Source organism: Rana temporaria, chromosome 7 (assembly GCF_905171775.1).
Source record: "Rana temporaria chromosome 7, aRanTem1.1, whole genome shotgun sequence".
Lineage (NCBI taxonomy): Eukaryota > Metazoa > Chordata > Amphibia > Anura > Ranidae > Rana > Rana temporaria.
The window spans coordinates 125028381-125049700 of record NC_053495.1 but is presented as its reverse complement, the minus strand read 5'-3'; the positions used below and the strand labels follow the sequence as shown (position 1 = coordinate 125049700).

At 42.0% G+C, this 21320-nt stretch overlaps 1 protein-coding gene across 2 annotated transcripts in view; it reads right to left on the bottom strand.

The window, feature by feature from the left end:
- The window catches only part of OLFM3 (olfactomedin 3), a 351159-nt gene that overhangs the window by 157758 nt on the left and 172081 nt on the right, over positions 1 to 21320 (bottom strand). Inside the window, exon 1 of one of the 2 annotated variants that reach the window (XM_040359920.1) lies at positions 8032 to 8260. The exons of the other annotated variant lie outside the window; for it this stretch is intronic. Within the exon in view, the coding sequence (XP_040215854.1) occupies positions 8032 to 8160 (129 nt within the window). The 5' untranslated portion in view covers positions 8161 to 8260. Of the gene's footprint in view, positions 1 to 8031; positions 8261 to 21320 lie in introns of those variants that run through there. 2 annotated transcript variants of the gene reach the window in all.

Sequence of the window (21320 nt, the reverse complement as noted above, 5' to 3'; positions counted from 1 at the left end):
GGCTCGCGCAACATTGTGAATCGGTGTTAGTATGCAATTTGCATACTATACACTGAGCACAATGGGAGCGCCCCCTAGCGGCCATCGCAAGAATGCAGCCTAAGATATGCGTGGCATAAGAGCCTTATGCCACGCAGATTTTAGGCTGCAGTCGGCGTTACGATGTTCCTGAATCAGGAGCATTCGTAACGCCGGGGCAAGTAAGCAATTGCGCTGTGTAACCTATGGTTACACAGGCGCAATTGCTTCTTGAATCCGGGCCAATGTTTACACTTTTAATACCCAGCCATATAAGTGTGTCTAAAGGCAAACCTTTTTATTTTTCCATTTGGTTATAGTGGTACAGGGTTAGCAACCCTGCCCGGTCCTCACTGCTGTTTATGTCCCCATTGGGGAGATTCACTCTCTACTTGCTCTGATGAATGTTGTCAACATGACTAAAAGTGAGAGAAAATCCAATATTTTGAGTCATTACCAAGAATAAAAGCAGAGGGTAAGTTTTCCAGTGGGGACACTTTCATTGACGACTGTCAAACAGAGGATTTCTTCTCACTGCTTGCAGGCAGCAATGGGAAATCTCAATGAGACACAGATCACAAAATAAATCTTAACAGGAGTTTTAACCCACCTCTACCCTATAAAAGAATTAGATTTATATATACTTTAAAGAGGAACTTCAATCCCCCCCCCCTCTTATTCATTTTTAAGCCCCCTCGCCTGTTATGATGGCATTTCCTCTATCCATTCCTCCACCTGCAGAGTGGATCTAGTGTTGTCCTCCTCAGCCATCATGAGCCAGCTGCCTCTTCCCATGCACCATATCTGCGCACCTGCTGCTGTATGCCCCTATCTCTGAAGCCTCCTGGGATAAGTGATGGGGATATCTCAGGAGGCTGCAGGATATGTGGCATTCTCGCCTACACAAGAATAGAGGTGGGGGGTGAGGAGGGAGTGAGGAAAAATGAGCAAAAACCTAAACAAAAGAACATAAAACACAGAAAAAAACCTGACTGCACTGAGGGGATCAGCCATGTTTGAAGTGGCTGAATAGCGTTGTTGACCTAGGGCCAAAAAGAACGTTGTGTAAAACAGCAGGGTCAACAGGCATGTTCTTTGAAATACCTTAAGTTTGGATTATGATATAATGTGAAATGTACATATTTTATAGTAAACTTGCATTAGGATTTTTTTTCAGAGAGAGATGCTTAAAGTGGAACTCTAAGAAAAAAAAAACTTTTTACATAAACAACAACTCAAACAAATTACTTTTAGGCCCCTTTCACACTGCTGTGACTTTGAAAGTAGCACGATTTTACTGCGATTTTAGGGAATGCCTGTGTAAATTTGCATGAAAGTTGGACCAAAGTAGTATAGGGACTACTTTGACGTTGGCACGACTTGAAGTCACACATATATGTGTGGTTATAATTGGAAATCATGGGAACAGCTTGTCATGCGTCTCTGCAGTCCCAAGTGTGAAAGGGACCTTAATCCTAGATATGTATTAATGTTGTTTACTGTAAAAGTCAACATTTCTTTGAGTATATAATGAAGTCCGTATAGTATATATACTGCAGTTCAGAGTACATAGTGCAGTCCGTATAGTATATATACTACAGTTCAGAGTATTTAGTGCAGTCAGTATAGTGTATATATAACACAGTGCAGGGTATATAGTGCAGTGTACAGTATATAATATAGTGTATACTATATGGGGGCTTGTTGGAATCTGGAAGCCCCCTTTAACAAGGGAGCCCCCAGATATCGCCCCCCCCATGTGAAGGTGTATGGGATACATTTTGAATAGAGAGAGCAGACTGCGCAAAGGACAAAACAATAACAAAGCTGCTGAACACTGAGGGTCAATAAGTCCTTGGTCAGAGTATGTAAAAAAAAGCAGTGCAGCGCTACTAACAAAATGATGAAAGTCCAAAAAAAAAAAAATTAATCAAAATGAAGAGAGGATAAGGGTGACTTCTGGAACCTCAATAGGTGATCAGATGAAGACTCCTTATAAAACAGTCAAGTATCCTTAGATAAAAGTACAAGCCGCTCACCTTAGCAGATGGACCTGTGGGTGAGCAGCAGGTCAAATGCGCTGTCCCTCTAATAAGGGGGTATTGTAAGATGATAACGGTGCCTCCTCGGTCGATCCTTTTCTCCAAACCGACTTTCAGTGGCGGATGGTCATCTGGTATACTCTGGGGGCTGTCTAACAGAGCCTCCTCCAACAGCAGCTTATCCACAGCAGGCATGTACATGCCTGCTGTGGATAAGCTGCTGTTGGAGGAGGCTCTGTTAGACAGCCCCCAGAGTATACCAGATGACCATCCGCCACTGAAAGTCGGTTTGGAGAAAAGGATCGACCGAGGAGGCACCGTTATCATCTTATAATACCCCCTTATTAGAGGGACAGCGCATTTGACCTGCTGCTCACCCACAGGTCCATCTGCTAAGGTGAGCGGCTTGTACTTTTATCTAAGGATACTTGACTGTTTTATAAGGAGTCTTCATCCGATCACCTATTGAGGTTCCAGAAGTCACCCTTATCCTCTCTTCATTTTGATTAATTATTTTTTTTTTTTGGACTTTCATCATTTTGTTAGTAGCGCTGCACTGCTTTTTTTTACGTATGGGATACATTGTACATTTATACAGCGATTAGTGCTATAAAACTGCACTGATTACTGTGTAAATGTGACTGGCAGGGAAGGGGTTAATACTAGGGGGCAATCAAGGGGTTAAATATGTTCCCTAGGGAGTGATTCTTACTGTAAGGGGAGGGGACTCACAAGGGGAGCAGACCGATGTGTGTTCCTCTGTACTGGGAACACACATCGGTCTCCTCTCCTCTGAAAGGACGTGGATCTGTGGTCTTTGGCAATCGCGGGTGCCCCAGCGGACATTACAGCCGCCGGGCACGATTCCCAGGGCCCGAGCGATGCGGCGAGCACGCGCGCCCCCAAGCCGCCCTGGGAAGTCCAGGACGTCATATGGCGTCCACCTGGAGGGAGGGAGGGTTCCTGCCAACATAATTTTACAATGACTTGGTATGGAAGGGGTTAAAGGAATATTTCATTTTTACTGTTTAACTTTAAGCATTTTTAAAATCACAGCTTTTGAAAAAATTGCCATTTTAACAACTTTTTTGTTTGCATTGATACATGTACCCTGGGGTAGTACCCGGGTCCCCATACAATTTTTATGGCAATAACTTGCATATAAGCCTTTAAAATTAACATTTTGATTTTTCATGTTCGTGTCCCATAGACTTTAACAGTGTTCACATGTTTTTTTGTCTGTTGAATGTTCTGGTGCAAAATGAACCGGGGGGTGTTCGGTTCATCCCTAACCTTCAGTCAAAGGTCAAACCTATTGATACTTACTATGACACCTTTTTCTCAGAAAAAAGTGTCCCAAGCTTCCTCCTGCAAGTATTTTGAGAAGGATCAGAATTTTGATTTGTAGATCCTCTTTTTTCTGCAGAGATCACATGACCAAACGTCTTGACTTTAACCAATGGTTGCCAGTAGAGAGCATTTACTCCAGAAATTAAATATGTTTCAACCAATCTTTTACTCTTGTTCACCCCAGCAAGACTGCTAACTTAGGTTTGTGTTAACATGAGTTGACAACGTATAGGTCTGCTTTAAGTAAGAATGTTCACAACTGTCCTGATAAAAGCAGGCAAGACTTTGTATTTCTTGCATCGCCTACAACAATCACATCATTTCTCCTCTTCTCAAGAGCGATAACAAGCACCTTAGGCAGTCAGAGGTGCTCGTTGTCACATAGGAACATTTTCAAACTTGGAAGAAAACCTTCATATGAACAGAAACTGATCCTTCTCTCTTCTACACAGAAGAACAATAGATCAGAAAAAGCATGTGTTCACCACTGTCGCTGTCAGGTGATGACTGTTAAGGGTCCAGGTTGTACAATGAGTCATTAAAGGTCAGGAAGATATCTTCACATTGTCTTCAATGAGATATCTTTGGATCTATGAGATTCTTAGTTTGATAACAATAATAACTTGAATACACACAATGGGCCAGATTCACAGCGGAGATACGACGGAGTATCTCAGATACTCTGTCGTATCTCTCAGAGTATCTATTCGACTGATTCATAGAATCAGTTACGCATAGATATCCCTAAGATCCGACAGGTGTAATTGTTTTACACTGTCCGATCTTAGGATGCAGTACCGCGGCCGCCGCTGGGGGGAGTTTGCATCGTAAACCAGCGTCGGGTATGCAAATTAGGAGTTACGGCGATCCACGACGGATTTTCGCGTTCGCTACATCGCCGCTAGTCTAGTTTCCCGTCGCAAAGTTAGTCGTCGTTTTTGGTGCCTTAACTTTACACAGCAAACCTATGGCTGTATAAAGTATGGCCGTCGTTCCCGCGTCGAAATTTAAAAATTTCACGTCGTTTGCGTAAGCCGTCCGGGAATACGGAATTACGCTCCGCGCGTCGCCGTTCGAAAAAATGACGTCACTTCGCGCAAAGTACAGCGGGAGTTACGAAACGGAGCATGCGCAGCAGGTTCGGCGCGGGAGCGCGCCTAATTTAAATGGCACACGCCCATTTAAATTACGCGGGCTTACGCCCGAGGCCGGCGGCGTAGTTTTAATCGCAAGTGCTTTGTGAATGAGGCACTTGCGATGAAAACTTGCGGAGGTGTAACTTATCTACGATACATTACGCCGCCGCACTTCTACCTGAATCTGGCCCAGAATTCTCTGTTTCAAAACCACATTGTCCTAGAAATACTGTGACAAACGCAGAGCTGAAAGCCTGCATATGCCTCTTCAGGAATGGTGCTGTTAATTTTGCAAACTCATAAACAAGCAAATACAGTACAAAGTGCCTCATACCCAACACAAACAATTTCCAGTAATATAACACAGGTACCTTCAGAGAACCTAGGATCAGAGCCATTGGTGGCCCTTCCATTAGGGGCGCATGGGTGCCGCCCCCCCCATGCATGCATCCGGCCCCTAATCTACATGCGGGGTGCCTGACACATGGATTACAATGGGGTCTTTTTTTTTAAGCCAGAGGCGGGGAGGAGGAGGGAGGAGGTACACGGCTGTTGTGAGGAGATGGGGTGGGTGCATTGTGCATTATTTTCTGCCCCCCCCTCCCCCCCCAAAAAAAAAACACCAGCCACCACTAGAGCACACCTGAACAGTTCAATTTACTTCCAGAAAGAGATGGAAGTATTCACTTGCCACATTTGCAAAATCCAAAGCGTGAGGGGTCGATTCACTGTTAATATGTATTTTTTGGTGGGATCATTTGTTTTCTATAGGTTGGCAATGCACATCTACAGCCCAAAAGCATACTGGACATAAAATTTGGACAACACACCACCCCACAATACATACTGTATTTATGTACATCTATACCAGACACATCAACTCTCTCAAGTTTTTCTAGAGTCGTCTGAATTTGCACCCCATGGCCACAGATGCTGGCTACTGTATGCACTCACTGCTTTAATGCCTCTCCAAAGTGATACCTTGAGTGAGCTGCAATGACCAGGCCTGGAAGCCTAATTTGTGAATGTCACCTGAAGCCAATCAGGGAGTCCTAATGGAAACGCATCAAAATGCACATGTTAAGATGCAAGTAAACATGTACCATAACTTACATCAATGCATCATGATGTGCATTGATGCACATTGACATTTAATCACGCAGCAATGTAGTTTATTAACACATGAAAACACACGTTAACATAAATTGACATGCACTAACATGTGTTTTGATGCATTTCCATTGATTTCAATAAAAAACAAATTGGGGGAAAATCACATAATTTAACCATAAAATGTGAATTTTACTTCATGAAAATATAATTTAAATCCATGTTCTACAGTCACAAGGGCCTACTCACACCTATATGCATGCATTACTAATTGTGCTGCAAAATAAAGAGAATGGAATGGGCTTTAAGAGATAAGTAGAAGCCCCCCCCCCCCCCCTAAAATTTAAGTACAACACGTGTTACCAAACAGCATGTAAATATGCGTAACTAGAGCCATCTTAATAGCATCATGGGCCCCTGGGCAAAGTAATACAATGGAGCCCGTACAAGACTGTCCCAATTTATGCATCTACTCTGAAGAATTAAAGCGTAATTAATAGTTTAAAGAATTAAACATATATTTATTAGTACTTTTAATAAAATGTATTTTAAACAATAAGAAAACATGCCATAATCCAAAGGCTAATCAACACAAAGGGCACAGTACGAGGGGGAGGCAGAATGACACAGTACAGGGAAGATCAGGAGGGCACAGTGCAGGTTCCGGGACACTGCCATCCTGGGACAGCTTAGTAAAAAGCGTGACTATCCCAGCAAAGCAGGGACAGTTGGCAAATATGAGGTAATGCAAGATTATCATGCCCCCCCCCCATGCACCTGGGGCCCCTGGGCAGTGCCCATGCATTAAGACAGCCCTGTGTGTAACACTCACAGAACAATACAAATTGGCCCTCAAAAAGCAACCCTGACACAGCCAGCAGCTGCTTCACGCAATACCCTAGAGTTTTACCTTTACGCACTATAATAAATTGTTGCTCTATTTTATGCTATTGAAAATAAATCATAAATCAAAGATGTAAAAACTTCAGATGGAAGCTGACATTTTATGGCTTTTTCAGCTGAATACTGCTTCCAGGGAACTTTGGCCATTACGGTAAGTTATACTTTACTGCTCCAGAAGCTAGTGGTATATGAATTCGACTACATTTAAGTGTTTAAAGCAAGAACCATATCAACATGCATTTTTAACTAGTGTATTTTTAACAACAAAACAAAACCATAAAAGTACAAAAAAAAAAGCTTGTTAAAAACAAATGCCTATACTATACGGGAGTCTCATTGGGGACAACAGTTTCCACTGTTGTACTAGCTGATTCACAACAAACACCTTTTAATGTCTTATTCTAACCTCCTTACCATTTCAATTAATTTGATACTGCAAGGTAATGAACTAATAAAGTCTGTCAATTGTACCTATTATCATTTTTTCCTTACATGCTTTGGAAGTAACTATTGCACCCTTTGGAAAATGTTCAGTTCCTTACTGGTGACAGCAGTCCATGTTACATTTAAAGCAAACTTTTTGTTTCGTCAACTTCCAACTTTAGATCAAAGCTTTCCATATGTCAAACCTCTGACATTAATATATGCCAAAATAATAGCTGAATAAAATGGAGAGATGCTGTAACTGCAGAGTTAACCATTTTCGGAATTCCCGCACTCCTGCAAGTCATAGGAAGGGTTACTTTCTCTAAAGAGTATAATCATTTCTGTTAGCGGACCAGATTGTTGGAATAAAAATATACTGTAGATTCCACTGCTTATTCTAGAGAGATTTGAAAATATTCTTACTGCACTCCCAACAGCTGAAACATATCCGCAGCTGAAACATCCATCGTTAAATACTTAATGAAGCTACTTTAAAATCTCACATTGAGAAATCGGAGCCGCTGTTCCATCTTTAATTTGGCAATCATATGCGTAAATTAACCCTTTGCACACTAATCAACACCAAATATGTGGAAAGATTTCATAATCTGCACCTTTTTACATCTAAACAAATATACAAATAATAATAATAATAATAATAAAAAAAACGTTATTCCAAATAAGCTTTATCAAAGAAAATCATCCAAGATCAAGAGCGCCTTTTAGAGTGGCAGCCAATCTGGGCATTACTGCTCCTTCTGGACTTTTTTTGTTAAAAAGTTATCCCTAGAGAACACTGTTTACCACTTTAATTAAATGCAGTGTAACTTAGTGCTGAACCTATATTTTTCCATAAGTAAAGCAGTGTCTTTACATTTAAACCACATTAGTAGATGAAAAGAAAAACATCTCTGCTACTAAACGGTGCTGTTTTGTTTTACGTTCTGTCTGAATCAGTTGGAGCAGTGAAAGGGTTAATGATGATTAAACCAAGGATGTTGCAGCAGGAAGGGATTTCAGGTATGGGATGGTGAGCGTGCACTTACCAGGGAGTTGCTGGTGGGAAAATGCGTTGTATTTAGCCCAGCCAGGGAGGGGAGGGTCTGGGACATCCAGTTAGAGATCATTGCCATAGTGCTGAGAAGAGCACCCAGTGTGAGGAGCGGAGAGCCCATCCTGGGGAAGCTAATGAGTTTTCATAGTGACTGATCAGCACCAGAGATGGGAAGAAAAGGGAGGAGTAACTGCGGAGAGCCACAAACAGCATCCAACAGGAGACTCTTCTATAGATTCTGCCCTTAATACTCAGCTTATTGCCAGATTCTCGGATACTTCCTAATATGGCCCCACAGTGCACTATTTAATTCCTCTACAAAGCCAAAAAACTTAGTCACTCATAAACAATGGAAAAATACTGTACTGAAAGATTCCTTTTTTTTGGATGAACAGTAGGTTTTCGGATCCAAATGATTCTGTTAGTTTTCCATTACCTCCGCCTGTATTCCAGGCTGATGGCATAGACAGATACAAGGTAAGAATTGCTACGTGTTCTAACTATACTCTATCATCTGTTATAACTGGCAGATATTCCTGATTTTTAGTAATTCTTTTTATTTTTTTTAAATGCATGCTTCTCATTTTTGGCAGCAGCTGAAAGTAGTTGAATGACTAGATTTCACACGCTTAAAGTGGAGCTACACCAACAATGTGAAATACTGCTTATTCTCTACCTACACCCAGCCTCTGGGTGTAGGTAGAAAATAAGCAGTATTTCACTTTTGCAGATTTTGTCTTGGGGAGGGAGTGAGCACCTTATTGTGTTGGTACCCACTCCCACTTCCTCATACCTCACCTAGGTAGGGATGACATTGCCTTGTACCATCAACCCCTATCCTCCCATAGGCTCCTGGGATTATTTAACATGTTACAGGAGCCTGCAGGACTAGTCTCTGTGTGCATGATCAGTGGGAAGCGTGTGAGACATTAGGAAGTTACAGCCATCTCTCAAATCAAAGTTGGTGGTCCCGGGGCTCTGCAGCAGTAATAAGAAAGGGCAGTAGGGAAGACAGCGCTGCACTCCATGGACTGGTAAGTACCTGTTTTCTAAAAGCCACCAGCTACAGTATTTGTAGCTGCTGACTTTTAATTTTTTACAATGCTGGGTAAAAAATGTATTTTAATTAAGGTAATTGTAACAGTTTTAGCGCACTTACAACATCACAGTTGAGAACTGTCAATGATATGTTTTTTAGGTGCATAACAGTTAAATTTTTCAGGACAAAGTTTCGGGATAAACCCTTGGACCTTAGAAGAAGGAAGTCACCCCAAAGTTTGTTCTAAAACTTTTAAAGTGATTGTAAAGTCTCGTTTTTTTTCCTATAAAAATAACAAACATGTTATACTTACTTGCTCTGTGCAGTGGATTTTCACAGAGCAGCCTGGATCCTCCTCTGCTCGGGACCCTCTTCTGTGCCCCTGGCACCTCCCTCTTGTTGAGTGCCCTTACAGCAAGCAGTTTGCTATGGATGCACCGAGCCAAGTCACAGTTCTGTGTGTCCATTCGGACACAGGACCCAACCCAGCCCCTCCCCCTCTCTCCCCTGATTGACTAGCTGACTTTGATTGACAGCAGCCAATGGCGTTGCTGCTGTGTCTCAGCAAATTAGGAGGGAGAATCTCAGATGGCTGAGACACTCGTGGACATCGCTGGACAGAGAGGAACCACAGGTAAGTATTAGGGGGCCTGCTGCACACAGAAGGCTTTTTTATCTTAATGCATAGAATGACCTTCGCACTTTACAACTACTTTAACTGTTGCAAATATAAAAGGATCATGGACAGTACTAAACTGTGTTTCTAGATTTAAAGCGGTGCTCCACCCTAAAGTGGAACTTCCGCTCATCGGAACCCTCCGGTGGGGGGAGGGGGATGCAGATACCTGTCTAAGACAGGTATTTGCACCCACCTCCGGGAGTCCACTATGCGGGGACCTACGGGTAGTGTGTCACATCCCGCCCCCCCCGTTGTGTTCTGGGAAACACACGGCTCCCAGAACACAGCGGGACCAGTGAGCATGGCGCAGCGTGACTCACGCATGCGCCGTAGGGAACCAGGTAGTGAAGCCGCAATGCTTCACTTCCTGGTTCCCTCACCGAGGATGACAGTGGGGGCAGCAGAGTGATGAGCAATTACTCATCTTCTGCTGCCGACGTCGCTGGACTCCAGGACAGGTAAGTGTCCTAATATTGAAAGTCAGCAGCTGCAGTATAATGTAGCTTCTGGCTTTTAATAAAAAAAATTACGGCGGAGCTCCGCTTTAACATAATCTGATTGGTTCATTTTCAATGCGGTACATGACAATTTTTTATTTTTTTATCAAAAAGAGAAAAGAGGACCATATTATTCATTCATTCAGAGACCCCAAATGACAATATAATTTGCCAAGTACTGTTGCAGGGTTTGTGACATAACAAGTGACTCAATACTTCAAATAAAAAAAATCAATAAGCTCTGCGTCCTAATCTACAAACATTTTGCAATCCCAGGTAAATTTAAACCTGTGACTTACCCAAATCTGGAAGCCCCCTTTAACAAAGAAGCCCCCAGATCCCAGCCCCCCCCCACCCCCAAGTGAATGAGTATGGTGTAAATGCTCCAAAAACAACCTGCTGTCAACCAAACCCAAATTCTCCTGTCGCATTGCCAATTCTTCCCACTACTAAAGTAAAGAAAAACGCAGGGCCATCCTGTAACCCTACCCCCTTATAATGCCATATACGAGCAACAACATTATAAGGGGCAGGGTAAACTGATGATTTCACCTGGTGACCACACCCCTTTGTTTACTTTAACTTTATCCACAGGTCAAAGAGGTAGAAGCAAAGCTGTCAATTGGCCCAAAGATAAAGTAAACAAAGGGGCAGGGTCAACAAGTGACCCAGTCCCTTATGATGTCATTTCCTGTATGTGACATCATAAGGGGGCAGGGTCACCCAATTAAGTCACCGGATGCCCTGCCTCCTCGTTTACTTTAGCGGTAAGGAGAACCGGCAATGTCATTAGGTACAGACGAGCAACAGGAGAGGTCAGATTCCACATGCAGCGTTTTTTTATATTCAATAAAGAACTTGTCAAAAACTGTGTTGTGTGTTTATTTACATAAGTCATTTTTTTTGTGAATGAGTAGGGGTAGTGAGGAAGAGGCCCTAGTCCTCATCCACATGCAGACAAGGTGCTTTGCTGGGGGAATGTCCTCTTTAGCAAAGTACCTCTCCCATGTTGAGGGTATGTGGCATGGCATGCTTGCCTCCCCCTTTCCTGGCCTGCCAGGCTGTATGACTGTAAATAAATTTTGGTATTGATTTTGGGGGGATCTCGCACCATTTTTTTTCCATGATGTGTATCCATCAGTTCATACTAGACCCAAAGGACTTGGTATGGATTGGGGAGGACTTCACACCATTTTATCTTTAGCGTGAGGCATTCCCCCAATCCATACCACACCCCAAGGGACTTGTGTGGATTGGGGGGGACCTCATGCCATTTTTTTTCTTGCTGTGAAGCCCCCCCCCCCTAAAATCCACACCAGACCTGAATGGCCTGGTATCAATTGGTGGGGGGACTTTCACTCTGTTTTATTTTTTGTAATGTTGACTCTTTTGTTTACATTCTGCTATCAGTGAGGAATCCCCCAATGACAGCAAGAATGAGTCGTGGTTGTTAAGGATGCCAGCAGGCAGATGTAAAAACAGATGCAAAACTAATGTAAACTGTCCTCCGGCAGGGAGAGCTTGCTGCATTGTCTAACACTAAGTCTTTCCCTTTCTGGGCCTATATGCAACTAAAACACTATTTGGACAATGCGGCGAGCAGAGGAAGCTTCACAAAGACTCCTACTATCTTTGAATCACTGTATTCTAGCTCGTCTCCCCAGAGTCTTGTGATCTCAGTGCTCTATGATTTAATGTTTGGGGAACCCTATGCTTCTTTGCACTCAGAGCATATGTTCTTGGAGACCGAGCTGGACATGGTGATCGGGGACACCAGTTTAGATCACATTCACCTATATATTCATAAAGGCTTCATGAATGTACACACTCAGGAAAATGGGTATGAAATTAAAACGAGATAGTGTAAGACACCGGAATTACTCCACAAATGTATTCCGACAGTCTCAGACCGGTGCTGGAGAACAGGATTTGGGCACTTTTCTCCATATATGGTTGACGTGCCTACTGCTTCAGCCATACTGGCGAAAGGTGCACAACATGACAACTGCAATTTCTTCTCTCCCATTGGAGTTTTCACCAGCACAGTACCTCCTTTATCTCACCAAAATATCCTCAAAAATATACTATAAGTCGGTAACTATGCACATGATCAATGTGGCTAGGCTATGCTTGCCGGTTCATTAGAGGTCTAAATCATGAAAGAATGGGCAACACAAATTAAGTATATAGCAGCGATGGAGGAGCTGATATACACCACCCAAAATAACATTTCCAGTTTTTCAGTTACATAGGCAGCCTGGTTTGAATATCGAACCTCTCAGCGATATCAATAACTAATACAAGATAACATTTGACTTGTGTTGTGATCTACGGTTCTTGACACCTCTTGAAGATGCAACCTAAGGGCATAAAGGACTTGGGGTCTCACGTGTCGTGCCCGGAAGTGGATGGAGAGGGTAGTTAGTGGTCACCCCCCCCTTCCCTACAGGTCCCCTATACTCACCCCCCTCCTTTCAATTCTTTCTCTTCCTTACTTATAACCTTTTTCGCTTATCCTTACCTGGGGAAGGGAGCTGACCTAGTAGTCGTCTCACTTCGCCATCTCCCTCATATCCTGCCGAGCAATCAGAAACCAGGTTAGGGGTACCTTTGAGGGCCTAGTCTTCTTGGTTACTCTGACATGGTTATAACCAACTGAGCTAACAATTCTAGCAATAGCTATGCATTGACATCTCTTAGAAGAATTTATGGCTTTACATGCCAGGCAAATGGTTTGCAATTAATGCAGGAAAAGCACCTGTGGGTTCTGTTATTTGTATGTATTTGTGTACTACGAATGGACCCATGTCCTTCTCTGTTGGTACCTTTTCATGGATACTTTCTGTATTGTCTGTTAAAAGTTCTAATAAAATCTTTATGAAACAAAAAAAAAACTGATGTAAACTGAACTGAACTGAAAACTGATGTAAACTGAATCAGTTTTTTCTTTGAAAAAACGTGACCAAACGGGTGACACCCGTGTAAGGCTGGGTTCACACTACGGTTTTCCCGTCCGTCAGCCGCATACGATTTATATGAAAAAACGTATGCGGCTGAAACGGACGGGAACGTATGGCACCGCACATATGTGCGTTTTCCATTAACATTAATGTTAAAGGAAAACGTATGCGTTTGCCATACTGTTTTAAAAACGACCGCAAAACCGTGGTTGAACACGGTTTTGCGTACGTTTAAAAAACGTTTTGCCAGCAAATCGTACGCACCCGGATGCATCCGAGTGCATACGATTTGCAATGCATTGTCTATCTCTACGTTTTCCCGTCCGGGCCCGTACGTTTTCAATACTGAAATCGTATGCGGCTGACGGACGGGAAAACCGTAGTGTGAACCCAGCCTAAAAGTGGCCTATTTTTTCTCACTTTTCACACTTCCCAGTTTTCCAGGGCACTAGTGATATAACCAGAATCTCTCAGCTGCTATGTTGTGTGTAAACTGCTAAATCGTAAGATATTTCAAAGTCGTTTTGTTTATTGTTTAAACCATCTCATACAGCACATATGCGAGATGTGACACTGAAGTCATTGGTGGACCAGCCCAAAAAACATGGAAGAAGAAGCCAATCTTTGGTGATGTTTACTTTTAAAATGGCAAAGAAGATTTTTTTGTGGAGGTGGAACAAAAGCATTAGGATGTGGGCAGGTAGAACAAATTAGGCAATTAAAATATTTATATGAACTGTATGTATTTTCTGAAATTAGATTTATTTATGGGTTCAAGCAACTTTTAGCTTTGTTTTCCAAGGATGAGTGACTTAAAACTTTTAGTAATACAGCTCTATAAATGCCCTTTCACACTTTCACTTTGTCTACATAGACAGCAGATCAATTTAAACAATGTACTTATATATAGTTATCAATATATCAATCAGCAATAACTTTATGACCCTTAACAGGTAAAGTGAACAATATTAATTAGCTTGTTACAATGGCATCTGGAAGTCAGGGGCGGACTGACCATTGGGACTCTCGGGCACTGCCCGAGGGCCCCATGCCACTAGGGGCCCCATCAGGGTTGCCAGGCTAAAAAAAAACAAGGGACAGTATGTTTTTTTTACATCTGTCCCTGATATGTCCGAAACCGACATGCTTTTGATGTGAAAATCCTAAGATTTTGGCTGACCTGCCTCCTGGCATGGTGGCCATCTGTAAGCCCAGGGGCCCCATAATCTTCTAATGCCTGGGGGCCCCATGAGTTGTCAGTCCACCCCTGCTGGAAGTCGATGGGATATATTAGGCAGCAAGTAAACATGTTGTCCCTACAAGTGATGTGTTGAAAGTAGAAACATGGGCATCACAGTTTGTTGTGTATAGGGCTGCTTAGATGAAGACTGGTCAGGGTGCCCCTGCTGACCTGCGTCCACAGTCAAAGGCAGCTACAAAGGGCACATGAGCATCAGAAGTGGATCACAGAGAAATGGAAGTAGTGGGCTGGTCTGATGAATCCTATTTACTTTTACATCATATGGATGGCCAGGTGCGTTCGCTTACCTGGGGAGGAGATGTTACCAGAATGCACTATGGGAAGAAGGCAAGCCAATGGATGTGATACTGCTGGCAAACCTTGGGTTCTGCCATGCATGTGAATGATACTTTGACATGTAGTACCTACCTAAACATTGTTGCTGACCAAGTACACACAGAGCCGTGGCTCGGGCGTGCACCTGCTTTGGTGCCCCCAGAGCAAGTTGCTTGCTGGGCACCTGACAAGAGGAAGGGGCCAGGAGCACCGGAATGGAACCCAAGAAGAGGAGGGTCTGGGCTGTTTTGTGTAAAATCAATGCACAGAGCAGGTAACATGTTTGTTACTTAAAAAAAAAAAAAAAAACTTTAATATCGCTTTAATATTAGGGAGATGGTCATAATGTTATAGTTAATTGGTGTATATAACACATTCTACACTTTGTTCAAGTTTGAAGACCTGAATGGGCCTTTAAAGCTTCATTCAACACAAAATGTATAATTCTGCTATGTCCAGGGGCAAACTGTCTACGTGATCCACTGACAGTTATATTTCGAGGGCTTCAGAGTTGAGATCTCTCCAGCAGCTCTTTTCTTACCTGCTATGGAGTTTTGTTTATCATACACCCTTGAGTTTGCTAGGGAATTTGACCACCCCAGCAAGAATCATTTGCCTAGCACAGCTCTCTCTCTCTTGCTATATCATTGCTCCTTCTTCTTTTGGGAACCGTAATGCTCTCTTTGGTGGCCCATCTCCTCTGCCACTCCATCACTTCCTTACATAACCATTTATGTAGCTTCTAGGGGAGAAATGAAGGTGAAAAGTGGAGGTCTTTTGGATGTCTACACATGGGAAAAACATGCTTAAAATATGTTGATTGCACTTATCCTATGGGAAGATTGATATTGAAATGAAAGGTCTGGCTTTAAAAGTATTTGTAAAAAACAGGACGGATATAACCGTGTTATATTTTTCTTGCTCTTTGTGCCTCATTTAGGTATTTTATTCTCATCCTGTGAACACAACAGGAAGTGGGAGAAAATCTCTCAAAAAGTGTGGGAAAATCCTCTAGTCACTAGAGTGGTTGATTTCATTAGGAAATTTCTCCTGACCCCGTTATGCAACAGTAAATTGTTGGTTTTCTCATTATAATGACACTAGTCATCAGGACAGCTACAGAGAATGAATCTCCCCAGTTTTTAACCTTCTCTACTCTATCCAAAGCTACATACACTTGTAATACTCCTAGTCATCCTGCAGGACAGCCCTTGAGAGAGTGGAGCTCCTCTCACCAGTCAGGAAACAAGATGCCCTTTAAGTCTTTTTAAGGCAGCTGGAATGCTCCATATCTCAAGGGCTGTTCCTGCGGAGGGGGGGGGGTTGTGGTTGAGGAGCCGCAAGTGGTTGAGAAACTCTAGGTCCAGGGAGGTGAGTAGTGCTGGGTATCTTGGTGGTGGAGGTCTTTATGGGCCGTGGTGACCTCTCCTTGGCAGCGGGCGGGAGATGATCCTCTCCCCCTCCCTCTGAGCCCAGGCTGGGACTAGAGGCGCCGGTGTGCACAAAATGTTTGTTCACAGGGTGAGCACTACCATGGTGGAGAGAGTATATGTTTACCACCACGGCTCCTGTGTTTACTTCTTAGGCAGGCTAAGCTGCTTAAAGATCCCAAGCCCACTTCCAAAAAGCATTGTGCCAAATGTGGAACGAAGATGCTTTCGGATAACCCAGAGCCATTTTGCAAACAATGAGTCGCCATTTACTGAGGAGGGACACTCTTTACGCAAACTTTTTTGGTTCAATAAAGGAAGAAATGTCTTCTACTTTTAAGGAAGAAACCTATTACAGACATTAAAACTCATGCTGCTTCAGTCAGTCAGCCTTCGCCTATGGCTTTGCCCAGATCAATATCTTTGGGGTCTCAGGATGTATTAGTAGACAGGGCAGTGAGCCTTGCAACCAGTGACACTGAGGCATCTAGTTCGGTTTCAGAGCAGGAAGAAAGTAGAGAAGAGGAAAAGAAGGGCCCAGAGTGTAATGCCGCTTACACAGGATCATTTTTTGGCATGAAAAAAAACGTCATTTAAAATGATCGTGTGTGGGCTATGCATCATTTTTCGGCTTCTGAAAAACGACCAAAAAAAATTCGAACATGCTGCATTTTTAACGTCGTTTAAAAAAATGTTGTTTTTCGGGTTGTAAAAAATTATCGTGTGTGGGCTAAAACAACGTTTTAAACCCGCTCATGCTCAGAAGCAAGTTATGAGACGGGAGCGCTCGTTCTGGTAAAACTACCATTCGTAATGGAGTAAGCACATTCATCACGCTGTAACAGACAGAAAAGCGCGAATCGTCTTTTACCAACACGAAACTTAGCTAAAGCAGCCCCAAGGGTGGAGTCATCCGCATGGAACTTCCCCTTTATAGTGCCATTGTACGTGTTGTACGTCACCACGCTTTGCTAGAGCATTTTTTTAAAACTATGGTGTGTGGGCAATGTCGTTTTAATGATGAAGTTGGAAAAACGTTGTTTTTTCTAAATGCCGAAAAACGTTGTTTTTTTCATGCCGAAAAATGATCGTGTGTACGCGGCATCATAGTTTACAGTGGAAGTTTTGTGCAGGAGGAGAGAAGTCCTGGGAGCAATAGTCTACAGAAGTTGATGCAGAGGAGGAGCAATAGTCTGCTTGGGTTATGCAGGGGAAGTGACTGTAAATGTCAGAGTCCATCAGTTCTTCAAGGCTCAACCTATTCTATCAATTCATTAAATATGATGGCAAAGCAATTTGTTCTATGGGCATTCCATATTCCCTTTCCCCCAACAAAGTTATATCCCCCAATAAACAAAAACAAAACAACGCTAATGACTGTTTATTGTCTCTGAGGTGATAGATGGAGGTCTGGCAGCAAGGTGATATGGTGGATGTTTGTAACTAGTGGCAACCATCTGCTACATATATATAATATCTTGTGAGTAATCATGGAATAATGTCATACACTTACATAATGGTTGTACACATACAACTGTATACTAGACTGGCATTGATGTACCATGAGGATGTTATGCAATTTTTCAGCCACAATATGGTTTTAAATAATGTATTTTATGATGTATAAATAAAAAAAAGTTATTTTACTTTTTATAGTGTGTAGTAAAAGTTTGCCACCTGAAAAGACCCATTGGTGTAATACAAGCATATGATTGCAGTATCGTAAGGATGTTGGTAACATTTATCACTGTCTAAACCTCTCTACAAAGTTACTCTATCCAAAACTGAAAAAATGTTGACTTGAAGAGCTTGGGGAAGTAAAGTGCTCAGAGCTCACTTTAGAGGTCAGGTTAAAGGGGTTGTAAAGGTTTATTTTCTAAATTGGTTCCTTTGAGCTAGTGCATTGTTGGTTCACTTACCTTTTCCTTTGATTTCCCTTCTAAATGTTGTTCTTCTTTGTTTGAATTTCTCACTTCCTGTTTCTCCTCAGTAAGCTTTCCACCATCATCTGAGCGGTGGAAAGTCATTTAGAACAGCTTACTGAGCACCTTACTGAGGAGGAACAGGAAGTGAGAAATTCATACAAAGAAAACAAAGAAAAAAAATTTTTTTTGAAGGGAAATCGAGGGAAAAGTGAACCAACAATGCACTAGCTTAAAATAACCTATTTAGAAAATAAAAAACAAACCTTTACAACCCCTTTAAGTGTTAGGGGGATACTTTGCTAGTTAGTTAAGCTCTTTGCAGCTACAATGTTCAAACTAACTCTCAGACCAGGGAACTTAAACCCCTGTCATTGGAAATAGACAGACCTAAGTGCTCAGTCAAGCAAATAAATCAGCAGAGAGTAAGGCCTTGTACACACGATAGGTTAACCAGAGGACAACGGTCTGATGGACCATTTTTATCGGTCAAAACCGATCGTGTATGGGCCCCATAGGTTATTTAACCATCGGTTAAAAAAAAAGCCAACTTGCTTTGAATTTAACCGATGGATTCCTAACCGATAGGTCAAAACCGATCGTTAGTAGGCACGACCATCGGTTAAAAATCCACGCATGCTCAGAATCAAGTCGAGGCATGCTTGGAAGCATTGAACTTCATTTAACCGATGGTGTGTGGGCGCAATGGACCATCAGTCAGCTTCATCGGTTAACCGATGAGAACGGTCCTTCAGACCGTTCTCATCAGATGGACTGATCGCGTGTACGAGGCTTTACAAGAAGCTTGTGTATCAGTTTTGGTAGGACTGACCCTTATGCCGCGTACACACGGTCGTTTTTCGACATGAAAAAAAACGTTGTTTTTCAGCATGTCCAAAAAAACAATTTTTTTTCCAACTTCATCATTAAAAACGATGTTGCCCACACACCATCGTTTTTGAAAAATGATGAACAAAGCGCGGTGACGTACAACACATACGACGGCACTCTGAAGGGGAAGTTCTATTCGCCTTTGGGCTGCTTTTAGCTGATTCCTTGTTAGTAAAAGACGATTCACGCTTTTTTGTCTGTACAGCGTGATGAATGTGCTTACTCCATTATGAATGGTAGTTTTACCAGAACGAGGCTTCCGTCTCATAACTCGCTTCTGGGCATGCGCCGGTTTAAAATGTCGTTTTAGCCCACACACACGATCATTTTTTGCAACCCGAAAAACGAAATTTTAAAAAACGACGTTAAAAAATGCAGCATGTTCAAATTTTTTTTTGGTCGTTTTTCAGAAGCCGAAAAACTATGTGAATCCCACACACGATCATTTTAAATGACGTTTTATTTTCATGCCGAAAACGCGGCATTAGGATAGATACTTATTGGTCAACAGTGAAGAGAGAGAAATCAAGAGATTTTATATCAGGACTTTTTTTGAAAATCAAGAAATATTTGTGGGTTTAAGCCATTTTTGTAAAAGGAGTTGACATAATATGAAAGGTAATATTAAATTGTTTTTTTTTAAGAGAATGCATGGGATAGGATTATATAAAAAAAAAAAAAAAATTGCTCTTTTGTTTTCACAGAAAAAAAAAACAGACAGTGAAAAAGGAAAAAGGCAAAGCAACAGTAGTATTAATAATTAAAAAAAAAACGAATACAAAGAACATTTAGAGGCATATTTATAAAGCAGTAGTTGTGACAATAACCCAACATACACTGCAGGCAAATCAATCAATGTAATTTAAAACACTTGCCCCAGGAAGATACACCTGCAATAAATACGGTAATTGTCACATTCACTGCTTTATAAATAAAATAATATAAAATAAACTACCCCTCTAAATAAAGTAAAACAAAGTGGATTTGTTTTGAAGCAAATTATGTGTAAGCAGCTCAATGAGCTGAATTACGCTGATGACTAAATCTGTTTTGCAAAAATCACTCGGCTCTTCCCTAATCAACAGGTTATTGCAACTTGGTGCAATAATTATATTCTGTGAAACTTTGCATTAGCATCTCCATATGGGTGCGATGGTAAACTTCTGTTAGAAGACCTTGAATAATCACCTGATGTGTAGGCGAGGGTCTACAGACCTGATAATGATGGTCCCCAAATACCATAGAATTTTTTTTTTTTATTGTTTTAATAATAATAATAATAATAATAATAATAATAATAATATTAGCAATCAGTCATGTGGTGTTTAAAGCGACCCTGTCACCACAGAGGTACAGAGAGTTAAAAAGGTTAGCGTTACCACAGAGAGTTAAACAAGGGCAACCCTGTAAAAAAAGTATCTATGTTTACCTTTCTGGCATCTCATATGTTTAAATGCCACCAAATCACCGATCCTGGCTGCTTAAGGTATTCAATTCTTCCTTTCATACTTCCGAGTGTTTATTACCAACCACATGCTGTACTTTCACTCTCCAACTTATATGTCCCCATTGGAAGGGACGAACAGCAGTGCAATGGCTGGTAAAGTTACAGGCAACTGTAAAGGTAAATATAGACGATTTTCTATATAGAAATATTTTATATATATATATACAGTATATATATATATATGACCTTGTGTGGACATGAATACTCCAAAGCTTTTATCTATCACCTGCCATGTGTGGTTGTCTATGTTGGGGGGGGAGGTTATAGAGTTTCATGTAGAAACTGTGGAAGTGGTTTGCAATCTTTTCAGTCTCTACGTCTAGTCCCCCGTCTTCTCGCTTTATGCCAGCAATATTATTGGCGGAAGAGCACTCCCGGAGTGCCCTCGCCAAGAATCTGCCAGTCTTGTCTCAGGATTCGTAGTACAATCGTTTTTTGAAAAACAACATGCGTCTGGCTGTAGTGTCCAGAAGCTGCTGTAATTCCCGCCTCAATTCAAGCAGTTGTTTGGCTGAGTCAATTGAAAGCGATTGTTTGTGTAGGGTTTCTAGTTTGTTGATTTGAGTGGTTAGCTTAAGTATTAAGGCCTCCCTTTCCTTTTTACGTTTGGAACCAAGACCAATCAAGATCCCTCTAATTGTGCACTTGTGGGCCTCCCAAACCGCGAGCGGGTCTGAACCCGGGATGGCATTGAGTGTGAAGAACTCTTTCAGGGAGTCGGTTAAAGAGGAGAGCGTCGTCGAGTCGGTCAGGAGGGAAGCATTAAGTCTCCAAGACGGC